Source organism: Atractosteus spatula, chromosome 6, assembly GCF_055471065.1.
Source record: "Atractosteus spatula isolate fAtrSpa1 chromosome 6, fAtrSpa1.hap1, whole genome shotgun sequence".
Classification (NCBI taxonomy): domain Eukaryota; kingdom Metazoa; phylum Chordata; class Actinopteri; order Semionotiformes; family Lepisosteidae; genus Atractosteus; species Atractosteus spatula.
In genome coordinates this window covers 25,901,751-25,915,137 of record NC_142711.1, presented here as the reverse complement: position 1 = coordinate 25,915,137, position 13,387 = coordinate 25,901,751, and the positions used below count along the sequence as shown (strand labels likewise).

The 13,387-nt window shown below is 36.9% G+C and overlaps 1 protein-coding gene across 1 annotated transcript in view; it reads right to left on the bottom strand.

Moving 5' to 3' along the window:
• Positions 1-1,446: 1,446 nt before the first annotated feature.
• wdr48a (WD repeat domain 48a) overlaps positions 1,447-13,387 on the bottom strand; it is a 32,398-nt gene continuing 20,457 nt past the window's right edge. Inside the window, exons 9-19 of the mRNA XM_088918899.1 lie at positions 13,310-13,384; positions 12,704-12,806; positions 11,401-11,498; positions 11,206-11,313; positions 7,603-7,699; positions 6,120-6,215; positions 5,622-5,727; positions 5,282-5,369; positions 4,809-4,885; positions 3,854-4,046; positions 1,447-3,184 (exon numbers count right to left, since the gene is read on the bottom strand). Coding sequence (XP_088775025.1) covers positions 3,089-3,184; positions 3,854-4,046; positions 4,809-4,885; positions 5,282-5,369; positions 5,622-5,727; positions 6,120-6,215; positions 7,603-7,699; positions 11,206-11,313; positions 11,401-11,498; positions 12,704-12,806; positions 13,310-13,384 — 1,137 coding nt within the window. The 3' untranslated portion in view covers positions 1,447-3,088. The remainder of the gene's footprint in view (positions 3,185-3,853; positions 4,047-4,808; positions 4,886-5,281; positions 5,370-5,621; positions 5,728-6,119; positions 6,216-7,602; positions 7,700-11,205; positions 11,314-11,400; positions 11,499-12,703; positions 12,807-13,309; positions 13,385-13,387) is intronic.

Here is a 13,387-nt window from a genome sequence, read left to right as displayed (position 1 = left end):
TGATTTTCTATTAAACTGAAATGAGCTGAGCTAGTGTTCTAGTGTGTCTTGATGCTGCTCCACTTTCCAGAACTCACTTCTGGATGGACTCCACTGTGCTTCCCCTCTCTTGGATTGGCTACAACTGTTCCATCTGTCTCTCTCTCCTGAACAGGCTCCTGATGGGCAAGTGTAGGAATCCAAAAGTTTAAAACTTTCCTACATTTTCAAAGGTGAAAGGACCTGCATTTTATGTCCTGGAGAACTGGTTTGGAGTCTGGCCTCCAGATAAGACTGAAGTTTAGTTCTTGAGCGGCCTATGTAATACTGAGAAAATTTCCCTGAATTTTCAGGTTTGAGATTGAGGTACCTACAGTATATAAGGACTCTGTGTAGACTATTAACGGAACTGTTTACCATTTAATGACTTCATTAAATGTAACTCTTTATTTATCACTGAAATTCCTCCCTCAAAGGGAAGCCTTTAAAGAGTTTATTTATAAAGAGTGATATTACACTTCGCTCTTCAATTAATCCAACATATTGCATGAACTGAACCTTTTTGAATGGAAATAAAATATAGACTCGGCTCCTCACACTCTAAACATCATACAGAAATATCAGTAACAGTGGTGTAGACAAAAAAATAGAATAACTGGGTGAAGAAATAAGAGAGACACCTGGGAAGTGAGATAATATAATGTCTTGTTTTTGTATTTTTGCAAACTATGCAGTCTAGTGGCTTGAAGTTGGCTTTCCGCTAAAATATATAAAGATGCTGCCTGTCCTTGGTCAGTAAGATAAAGGGCATGTGTTTGGTAAAGCTGCTGGCTGTATGCCCAGAACGTGAAAAGAACTGTATTCTAGTCTGCATCTTAAATATAATTAATTGGCATGTGTTGCCATCTTATCACTTGTTTAGAATGTGTTATAGGAACTGGTTTGGTTTAAGGTATAAAGGACCATCTTCAGCTACTTATTTTCAAGTCCGGTGGTTGCAAGCCAGACTTCCATATGCATATGAAATAAAGAGACTTCTGCTTCACAGACACCTGAACTTTGTCATTTGTACGACACAACATGGGTAAATGAAGGACACCACATATATTGAAAGCAAGAGCTTTGACACAAGTGTGGATCATGCCATAATTACCTTGAATTCAAGACCTGACCCAGACCCAGAACTGACCTCTGGAGGGCTTGAGGGCTTAAGCAGTAAGAGGTTAAGCAAATAACCCCCCAGCGTGCTTATTATGTATAAAATGGCAGACAGACTTGGTTGCCTGTAATTATATGAGTAATACAGTAATCCACAGACATTTTAACAACTAATTTGCAAACTACTGTTTAGTTATAACATGACTTCAGCACAATTGACAGACATCAGCTGACAATGTACAGCTAATTTTCTTCTGCAGTGGAAAGGGGAGGGGTGTATAAATATTACAAAATGATCCAAACCTGGAATTTTATATTGGTCAATTTATTTAGCAGATATTAAACCAAAATATACTACATACATAGTTACAATCAACACGGGGAGCATAAATAATACAGGGGTCATGAATATGGCAGCTTTACACATTCCCCATAGATTTTAACTTCATATACAGCTTGTACAACAACTATACTTAAGAGATCTGTTTTCAATTTTATTTTTGGACTGGCCAAAATGAAAATATTATCATTTTTATGCTGAAATATATTTTCTATAATCTGTTACACTGGGCAGTGAAATTACCACCAATAAAAGTCAAATTTGTGGAGCACAGCTTAAATTGTACTATATAAAAAAATTGGACTGAGCTTCACTGTCTCATTTGGAAAATACTCAACTTTCTTCAAAATAACATTTGTTGCAAACCCTTAGTTTTTCTGTATGTACCAACAGCTAAGTTGATATTTTGCAGGCAGGCTTGGGTAACAACAAGGACATCATCCCTGTATTATTCCTACATGAGAAATCCTACTGTATGGACATTGACACGGTGTTCTCCACAAGGCTATAAATATAGCGCTGTAGCTTTACTTCTGTTTTTTTTAGGAGAAAAAAAAACATCTACTGAATTCAGAAAAGAATTGCTACATAAAAACAAGTCCAAACTGGCTTCCTAAAAATAAAGGGAATCATGTATTTCACTTTACCTATAAAATAAGTTTTAAAATACACATAATTTACAGAAGAAAGGAAAAAAACAGATACCCTCTACTAATGAAAGGCAGTGCAGCCCACCTAGAATATGCATAAGAGAAAATGGAACTTCTATGCATGAAACATTGAGGTGAAATTAAATCCCTGGGATTCCGATTGACTTACAAATTGATGCTTATGCTTAAAACCCCTACGTATTTATGTATCTTAGTGCTGTATATTCGCAGAATCGAAGGATTTGTTCTGATGCATTTCTTACGAGGAAGAACGATGAGGCATCAAAAGCCCATGAAATGAAACATGCCAGGTCAGGTCATTACCCTTACTAACTCACACTTGATTGAACGTTTATGATTGTTTCATACTGTAGCTTGCGCGTCCACATTCTTCATTTGGACTTCTCACTAGTATGGAAAGACAAAAGGGTGGTAACGTTGTTGGAAAAAAAGTAAGTTCCTGGAATGTACTGAAAAAAAAAAACACAAAAAGCGTGCAATTTACCCAACACATCACAAAGAGAACACTGATGTGCACAAACAACCAACGTGGTATGTTCCAAAATGGGCATGCCCCCTCAAAATATGTACAAACCAAAAGTACAACTAGAAAGCAAAGAAAATAAAAATAAAAAGTAGTAATAATAATGTCCTGGAAATGATTTTTTTAATCCATTCACTGTACACAGCATAATGTACCCCATACCATATTGTGTTCTTTCTCATGGACAAAGTAATTCAGACAACAGTGATTCATTGTATATTCTATAGTTTATCTATATTACATTATGAAACAGCTTCTTGCAATAATTAGAAATTGTCGTGTGGCCTGATCACTGAAAGACAGTATCTAACACAGGGTCGAGTGGGGCTTCTACAGTACTACTCTTGAGATTGGTACAGTGATTAAAAGTACAGTCTGGTGGTGGCTGGCAGATTTTCAGACTCCCATGCCTTTGGTTCACGTAGATTTCTGTCTGTAATGGAGGGTGAGGTCACCACCACTCTTCCAGATAAAATGCTTTACTGTTCGCAGGTCCATATTTGGATCCAAAACCTGAAGTAGAAAATATTCATTATTTAGTCCCAATTTACACATTTTTTCATGTCATTATTTACATAGAGGAAATATAAAATTAAAAATGTTATCAAAATGACCATTTTAAGCTACGTTTGCCATTTAGCTCTTTAGAGTTTTATTCTAATCAAGAATCTAGGTAACAATCAGTGCTCAGGTAATTATTTTATAAACAGAAATAATGTTAAAAAAACAGAGAATGCCATTTGGACCATCTATCCTGTTTAGCAGTTAATGCAAGAATATCAGCAGTTTCTTAAATGAAAACAGGGTATCGGATTCAACAACATCGGAACATGTTCCCACACTATATGACACAAAGAAACGTGAACCACGCTTGGTCATAGTGCTTTTGTGAACCTTGACCAGAATTCTTTATATTTTGTTGAACTCAATAAGAATAATAAAAATAGACATACATACAATAAAAAAACAACATGCAGGTGATCAAAAAAATCATTAAAAAAGTTTTACTTTTTCTCCCATTAAGGTGGGAAATAAGTAGTTATCCTAATGGCAGTTATCCTTAACTAGAGATGGGACACACACCAATTTCACACAAAGCCCAAGGAACCTGAGGCTGACAAGAGTTCCAGTTAAGTTTTTCTAAGACAAGAGCTGCTCTGATGAGTATTTGGGATGACACACCTGATCCTGACAGAGCAGTTCAATCTTCTCCTCTGCCAGCACAGCTATATCTTCCTCTTTCTCCTGCTCTCCTGGCTTCTCATTGTTGGAGGAGCTGGTGGTCTGCGACTCGTTGTCTAGGTTTATTATCTTCTCGTACACGTGCTCCATGACTTTTCTCACCTGCAGCATGTCACTGGCGGAGAGTCGATCCCTAAAAAAAAAGCATTGGCATTACAAATGATAGTAGTTCAGGTGGGTAGCTGCGTCAGCATGCATAGGCTGCAAAGGAACAAGTAATAGGTTTATTCCATGCTGAAAAAAAGAAGAGAGAAAACGCAACGTTTCGGCCGTGGAGCCTTCTTCAGGTTCATCATTACAAATGATGCTCTTCTTCTAACTCATCCATCCATCCATTTTCTAACTGCTTTATCCAATTCACGAGAGAAGCCGAAGCCTGTCCCAGCAAGCAACGGACCTCTGTCAATCATGGGGCATACATGCACACCAAGGCCAATTTTCCCAGAAGCCAGTTAACCTACCCCTATGTCTCTGGACTGGGGGAGGAAATCCACGTGAACACAAACTCCATACAGATAGTACCCCAGGTCCAGAAACGAATCCAGGGCCCCAGCAATGCAAGGCAGCAATGCTACTCACTGTGCCACCATACTGCCCTTTTCTGACTCATTCTTCCCAGTTTATACAACACATAAACAATTCATTTGCTTCACAGTACCCAGATATGGACAAATGAACAAAAGGGAAATATGGACGGAATCTGAAATGCTTAAATATTGGTAATTTTATATTTTATAATCTGTTTTCTTGTTCTCAGTTTAGTTAGCTTATTACACCTCTCTTGGCAATGCGCAGGAACTCCATCCTACAGTCTGTTTAATTCAAGTTTAATTTGTGTATGACGAGATGTAAACATCTGTTGTTGTTTAATGCAAACACAAATTAGTAAACTTACTTCTTTAAAGTCTTTGCACCAGAAGAGGAGTGAGGCTGGAGGTAGAATGGGATTTTGTTGAATTTAGGCATATTTTTCTGAAAAATAGAAAAAAAATGCTAGTTGTAAGCAATGGGAAACTAGCTAGCATTCTACCATCTGCTACGCACATTGTTTTTACCACCAGCTAAAGCTAATCCTGCCACATGAGCATCACCGTGAAATGACACTTGTTCATTTTTGTATGTGCTCTGATTCATGTTAACAGCTGCCTTCAGTGATATTATAACAGTAACTGAGATTGTCAAACTTTCACTCTGTTGTTCAAGAAATGCAACCAACTTGGCTTTCTTTTGCTTTGTTTACAAATACTTTCCATTACTTCAAATTAACAAGAGTGGTACTTTTGTGAGCACGCTAGTAACTCATTTATGGAAAAAAAAGTCCATCCCTCTCAGGAATCTAATGTACAGATTGAGTACAGCTCTACGTACATCCACAGTGATATCAATAACCCATTGTGGAACAGTCTCATTTAGCAGCATGGACTCTGTTTCACCACCTGAATCTCGACACAGTAACCTGTAATGAAAATAACAGAGATGACAAAGAGCTCTGTTTGCGGGAAATGACATGTTTGAATTGTTTATTTGATGCTGCAAAATCTTTCAAAGGGATAATAAAAATGTTTATAATTAAACCTCAAATATACAGTAATTACAACCAACAGTATTTAACAAACGTTAGTAGTACTTTATGAATACTGCATGTCTGATACTATTAGCAGCACTGATAAAGAATCCAAAGTGAAAGTGGAACTAACAGGACACTTACCTGAAAAGAGTCCTTCCTCCTGCTTCCCCAAAAATGACTGGAGTGTGTGGTGGAACCTGAAAATACCCATTTCCTTTCTGTATCCTGTTTTCCTGTTCCCCGTTAACTAGAAAAGAAAGAAAATTACACACAGGACAATGTCTGAATCCAGTAGAGTATTACATAAAAATGAGAACTGGAAATGAATTCACAATGAACATTTAAAACAAACAACTGGGATTGTTTAGTTGGCTTTTTCAGCCACCTTATCTGTTTTTTATGTTTTCCTACATGAACATTGGGTTTACTTTATGTCATACTAATAATACTTGGCATATGTTAATGATTGTACAATAACCTACAAGGTTTTCAAAAAAGAATTAAATGCAGATATAAAAAAGGCAACAACACAAGAAAATAAATGTAATAATCGTGAAAGAAAGCAACAAAAACAACAATGAACTTCACGCATAGCATACGATCTACCTATAGAAGGCTACACAAGCACAAAATACCTACCATGGTTAATTTCATTTTCCTCTTCATCCATCGGGTTGATGTGCGTTCTTGGCCAGTACTCCAACAAAGCTTGAAGAAGCAGTCCACCGAGATTTACTGGCAACAAAAAGGAAAATTAACCTTCCAGGGCTTTCAATGCATTCACAATGGATATAATTTCATTTGGAATTCAAAGTAGAGGTAATAAAACATGCAATACATTCTTCGGTCAAACTTCCTGTTAATATGTATGAAAAAGAATTCCTGAAACACAAGTAGAAGCTACAAGGTAGTGCATTTAAAACCAAGAACAAGGCAGTCCTTTGAACAAACAGTTGTGGCAGTATGGACCAAGCTACACAGTGATGTTGTTAAAGCTGGTACCTTGGCTTCTTTCAATAAATGGCTGGATGAGATCCTCAGATATACTATGTACAAACTAGAAATGGGCCAAATAGCCTTCTCTCAAATTAAACCATTCTTTTGCTTGTGGCGTGCTGAAAAATATTTCGTCCATTCTATTTCTGATTTGGTTTGCAATGAGCACATCAGAACACCAACTTCATGAAGTATCAGTCAGTGAAAGATTGATCCTCATAATTTATACCATTTACTAAAGTCTCAGTTACATTCTAAATTGTTTAATCCTTTCATTATTTTTTATTTTCTATACAGAAACAATTCTTTGGCAATCCTATACATTTTTTAAAGGTTACATTTGAGAAATCTAGATTTTGTAGTACAAAACAATGTTTTGGTGTGATGTTTGCATGGAAAGGAACAAATGATATTAGTAACGAGAAACATTAAGAAGTTTATAAGTCAAAATTAAGTAGTGTGCATTAAAGATTCCTAAATGATACTGTACGTTTAATTTTTCTTTGAGTCAACTCATGCAACTCTTTTAACTTCTTCTGACAAACATGTCTTAGTCTTTGAGCCAATCCTAGCCCAGACAGGAGAGATACTGAACAAAAGGAGAAAAGGAGCATGTGTTTTTTCAACAGCAAAAGCCTTATGAACAGACCCTCACGTCATGCATCAGGACACAAGATGTTTACATTAGGCATCAGCAAACCTTTCATGTGCTCATGTTGACTTGAATATGGCACCTGAGTACCTGTCTGAATCAAAACCTGTTTCCATAGTAATATATGAACATTTAATATGCCCCAATGCTAGCGAGATGAAAGATGAAACACACTTCTCTTTTACAGTCAGTAGATGCTGTACCCCATAAACACTGCTCTATTCCTCGACCAAGAGCTGGCCAGGCATATCAGGTTTTATTTTACTTCATCACCAATCCAAATCTCCTTGGAGTGATGCCTTTCATTATGCATGTAATACTTTCAGAGATGTACCATAATTTCACATGTGCTGGCTGCAGCAAATTAAAATATTAATTGATCAGTCTGTCTAGTTAATTTGTTAACAGTTACATTCATTCGCTTTACGATATAGAAGATAATGCTACAAAGATGTACTTTACAGCTCCACTTACGTTTTGGGTCAGATCCATCAGGACTAGTGAATCCAGCATCCTTGGCAGAGACCCAGGCAGCAAAACAGTCACTCTCATCCAAAGTGATTGTCAACATCTAGGGGGGAAAAAAGTCAATAACATTACAATCTTGTGGAGTTTCAACAAGCACTGTTTCTTCTTTCCTGAAGTTCTTTAATGAAGTAAAAGCCCTCCAAAAATAAAGTCCAAAATCTTGGAGAATAAAGAAAAAACTATTTTGAGAATTGATATTTACAGTGGTGTGAAAAAGTGTTTGCCCCCTTCCTGATTTCTTATTTTTTGCATGTTTGTCACACTGAAATGTTTCAGATCATCAAACAAATTAAAATATTTGACAAAGATAACACAAGTAAACACAAAATGCAGTTTTTAAATGAAGGTTTTTATTATTAAGGGAAAAAAAAATCCAAACCTACATGGCCCTGTGTGAAAAAGTGATTGCCCCCCCTGTTAAAACATAAATCAACTGTGGTTTATCACATCTTTGGAAAGCTGAGTTCAATTTCTCTAGCCACACCCAGGCCTGATTACTGCCACACCTGTTCTCAATCAAGAAATCACTTAAATAGGACCTGCCTGACAAAGTGAAGTAGACCAAAAGATCCTCAAAAGCTAGACATCATGCTGCGATCCAAAGAAATTCAGGAACAAATGAGAAACAGAGTAATTGAGATTTATCAGTCTGGAAAAGGTTATAAAGCCATTTCTAAAGCTTTGGGATTCCAGCGAACCACAGCGAGAGCCATTATCCACAAATGGCGAAAACATGGAACAGTGGTGAACCTTCCCAGGAGTGGCCGGCAGACCAAAATTACCCCAAGAGCGCAGTGACGACTCATCCAAGAGGTCAGAAAAAACCCCACAACAACATCCAAAGAACTGCAGGCTTCACTTGTCTCAGTTAAGGTCAGTGTTCATGACTCCACCATAAGAAAGAGACTGGGCAAAAATGGCCTGCATGGCAGAGTTCCAAGACGAAAACCACTGCTGAGCAAAAAGAACATAAAGGCTCGTCTCAGTTTTGCCAGAAAACATCTTGATGATCCCCAAGACTTTTGGGAAAATACTCTGTGGACTGACGAGACAAAAGTTGAACTTTTTGGAAGGTGTGTGTCCCATTACATCTGGCGTAAAAGTAACACAGCATTTCAGAAAAGGAACATCATACCAACAATAAAATATGGTGGTGGTAGTGTGATGGTCTGGGGCTGTTTTGCTGCTTCAGGACCTGGAAGACTTGCTGTGGTAAATGGAACCATGAATTCTGCTGTCTACCAAAAAATCCTGAAGGAGAATGTCCGGCCATCTGTTCGTGACCTCAAGCTGAAGCGCACTTGGGTTCTGCAGCAGGACAATGATCCAAAACACACCAGCAAGTCCACCTCTGAATGGCTTAAGAAAAACAAAATGGAGACTTTGGAGTGGCCTAGTCAAAGTCCTGACCTGAATCCGATTGAGATGTTGTGGCATGACCTTAAAAAAGCAGTTAAGGCTCGAAAACCCTCCAATGTGGCTGAATTACAACAACTCTGCAAAGATGAGTGGGCCAAAATTCCTCCACAGCGCTGTAAAAGACTCATTGCCAGTTATCGCAAACGCTTGATTGCAGTTGTTGCTGCTAAGGGTGGCCCAACCAGTTATTAGGTTTAGGGGGCAATCACTTTTTCACACAGGGCCATGTAGGTTTTTTTTCCCCTTAATAATAAAAACCTTCATTTAAGAACTGCATTTTGTGTTTACTTGTGTTATCTTTGTCTAATATTTCAATTTGTTTAATGATCTGAAACATTTCAGTGTGACAAACATGCAAAAAAATAAGAAATCAGGAAGGGGGCAAACACTTTTTCACACCACTGTATATTACCTACATCATGATTTTTATCTGACTCATGAAATCCATTATGCTGTACATTTATGCTAATTAAGGGACATGTCTGCAGCACACACTCAGTACAACCCCCTTTTACTATGCAATGCAATAGCAATTCAGCACTCACTCACACACCACTCACTCTATGTACAAAGAAAACAAGGCAGGACATAGACTTCCACCAATTTCACAGAACTCAAAACACAACTCTGGGACTTCCCTATGGTAATATGAACAATGCAGTCTAAAAAATGTAATAAAAATTGATTTGAATCTAAAACAAATATCTTGACCATTGTGTTAAAAACAACTACACAAGTTTCTTTATCTTAAACTGCAATATAAGGTGCCTTGCAGACTCTTGCATAATTGTCACTACTTGTTCCTTTACAGTTTGCAGTCAGAACACTTGGAAGTAACAATTGATATTTGTTATATACACATCCAGTACTGCACATTCAAAGCAAACAAAAAAACAAAACAAAATGTAAATTGATAATATTGAAGAAAATGGAAAAGTCATGACAGCATAAGTATTCAAGCCCTTTGCTGTGGCATGCCTAAATTTAATAAAAAATATTTTAGCAAAAGTAACATCTTCCAAAACAACTCAGGGTCAAAGTTTGAAGGCACAGAAAAGGAAGAAGGTATAAAAACCTTTCAAAGCCCATTATCATCTCTGAAAATGGTGAGGTTGATCATTAAATACTGCAATATACCCAAACACTACCTAGGTCAGGCTGTCCTATATTATTCAGATGGGCAATGACTAAATTGGAACGGAAGAAAACGTCCTTGGGTTAACAATATTCAGATCACTGCACAATGGAGGGCTTGAATGGAACTGAAAGAAAAACATCTCAAAACCTTCATGTGATGCTGCAAACATGGCAAAATGTTTTGTGATCAGACAAGAGAAAACTAAAATTTTGGCTTAAATGCAAAGGGTCTGAAGCAAATCCACCACAGTGCATCACTTAGTCAGCACCTTCCCACTGTAATGCATGATGGTGTCAGCATTATATCACAGTTCTGCTTCTCATCAGCAGGGACTGGGAAACTTGTCAAGACACAGGAACACAGATTGGTACTGGCAAATGTGACAAAAATTATTTTTTTCTGCAGGACAATGATCAAAAGCACAAAGTCAAAGCTACACCAGATTGGCTCGAGAATAAAAAGTGAATGTCCTTGAGTAGCCCAGTCAAAGGGCTCTCTTAAATTCATTCGATCATATGTGGAAAGACATAAACACTGTTGTCTATAAGATCCCCAAGCACCCTGAAAGAGACTTGAAGCAAAAAGACTTGCTGCTATAATTGCTGCCAAAGGTTCTTTAACCTAGCACCAAATTCATAGGTCTAAATACTTCTGCAATCAACATATTTCATTTTTTCTCTTTAGTCTTTGTTATCATTTACTGTAACCTATCTTAACCTTAGTCTTCAGTTAGAACATTCAGTTTTTTAAAAAAAATTACCAAGATTAAAAGAAAAGTGGTATACATAATTTTGTGATTGTGTCACAAAATGTGACATTAAAGGATGGGTCTAGATACTTTTCCAGGGCACTGTACTGTATGCTAAGTGATATGTTATCCAGTATTAAGTTGGTGGAACAACAAAGTATCTCCACTGTACTGAGTGCCTAATTTAGAGTATAGTAAGTTAGGGGACCTCCTACTTAAACAAAACTACTTTTACCAATCTTACCCCAGTTTTCAAATCTACAGAGAACCAGTTTGGCACGTATACCATCTTGAATCTCTTTTTGATTTCTTCATCAAATTCTACCTTCCCGAGGTCTTCCACCTTACATGCCTGGGAAAAAAAAAGTTCAAAACAGCAATTAGTCAAAAAGTGCTTTAGAAATCCTATATTCAAACATGATGAAGGTACACTACTCACCTTCAGTACATCCCAGTAAGCCACATTGTTGTTTGTGTCTTTGGTAAGTATGTGTCTCTTATCATTCAGTATGTGGCACTGAATTATGCTAGCTCCCCCTAGAGGACAAAATAAAACTTGTTTTGGGGTATTATACAAGCAAGGAATTAAAAGAATATTGCAGAACAAATCTTAACCCTTATTTCTAGCATTTTTAGAGTTAATTAAAGTGACAGCATACTACATATCGCCTGATTATGAAAGCATTTCTAATGTGTTCATTTACTTGTTACCCCTTTACTGGTACAAAAATGGATCTAAGCATCACAATACACCATAATTATGTTCATAATGAAAGGAACTTGAAAGGCAAATGCTTTTAGGATTTTGTTATTTTTGGCTTGTTTTGTAATGAGTTTATTGTTTTGAATTCCCACAAGTATGCTCAAGGTTAGCATCCATATTCAGCTTCCATAAGTATGAGTTGTAGCCCTGCTTCTAAAACATCTTATACAGCAATGTTTTCTATTGTAATAAACTGACTGCTACATTAACGGATTTTGACATTTCTTGATCGCTTCCTAACTTGTAACACACAAGTCTTAATTTTATCATTGATCATAACAAGGAGAGACCACTCTGAAATTGTGTTCAATAAAAAAAATAAAATAAAATCAAAGCTTTTCATTTAGGTCTAAAATGAAGGTAATACACAGAAGTGATCTGTATGCAAGAGGAACAAGTGATATTAATTGAAAACTCTTCCTTTTCTTTTCTGCATGACATTAACTATCATTTTGCAGCTCACATACTGGCACAGCTTCCAACTCCAATCTCTTTTCTATCTGACTGTGATCATACCACAGTTTATGCAGAAAGAAACAACAAGACCTATTTCAGAACAACTGTACTAGCGTAATCTTAAGTATTCAAACTAAAATAAATTGATAAAAGCATTACTTTTTATGCAATCAGCTTAAGCCATTGATGTGAAAGCCAGAGATGCTACCTTAAGAGGGCTTTGCCATAATCATGTTTCCCATGGATTGAATCCAATGGGAATTCAAAGGGAGTTACTAGAAATGAACTGTCTGCTACTGCATAGCTGATTAGGCAAAAAAAAAAACAGCTGCTGGGATAATGCTGTCAAGTGCATCCATCACTGCATGTCCCTAAAAATATGAAAATCAAAGCTCAGGTGCCTCTTCCAAAGGCTTTAGCAATACTTTTTGAATGTTGTTGTTGTTTGACACCACTTGAGAATAAACGAGGTGCACATACTGTACAACATTTTTCTTTTTCACAACGAATTAAAAGCCTTTACCTTTGATGACCTGTTCTGGTTGTGTGCAAAGAGGTGTCAAGGGAGTGCTACAGTCATTGTCATAATCACCAGATGCTCTGAAATTGTGGATACCCTTTAGGGACTGCAATAAAAATAAAGTGAACAAACACTGAGAAAATGAAATTCCATTATGATACAAATTTATGACACAAAACAGAATAATATTTAAGTAATGGGGCTATATTTTTCATCATTAAACCCATTATCCCATTAGGCATCGACAAAAAGGTTAGGAATCAGGAATATTGCACAACCAGGTTCTGCAAGTCATTTTACATTCCTACAAGATGCAAGATCTTTTGTTAATAAAATTACATATGGCATTTCTGCTCTGCTCCCGAATGTAGCTAGAGGTAAGTAATAAAATAAAAAACCTTTAGATAAATTTTATTTAGAATAATTCTCCAGATTACTGAAAACATTTCTAAATTAATTGACACACAGGACAGTAAGGAAAGTGACGATAAGCTAAGACTTCCAAAAATGCCACTGCAATCTTCAGATCTCTAAACCATGTACCTGTAGGCAGGTGGTAATTTTGCTTTTCACACCCAGAATAAATCCTTCTTTACTTGCTGTACATACCCATTTGTTCACTGAGGATTTAGTGGTGGACACCCAGATAGCTGGAGGAGGATCTGCTGATCTGTCCAGTTCCATCTA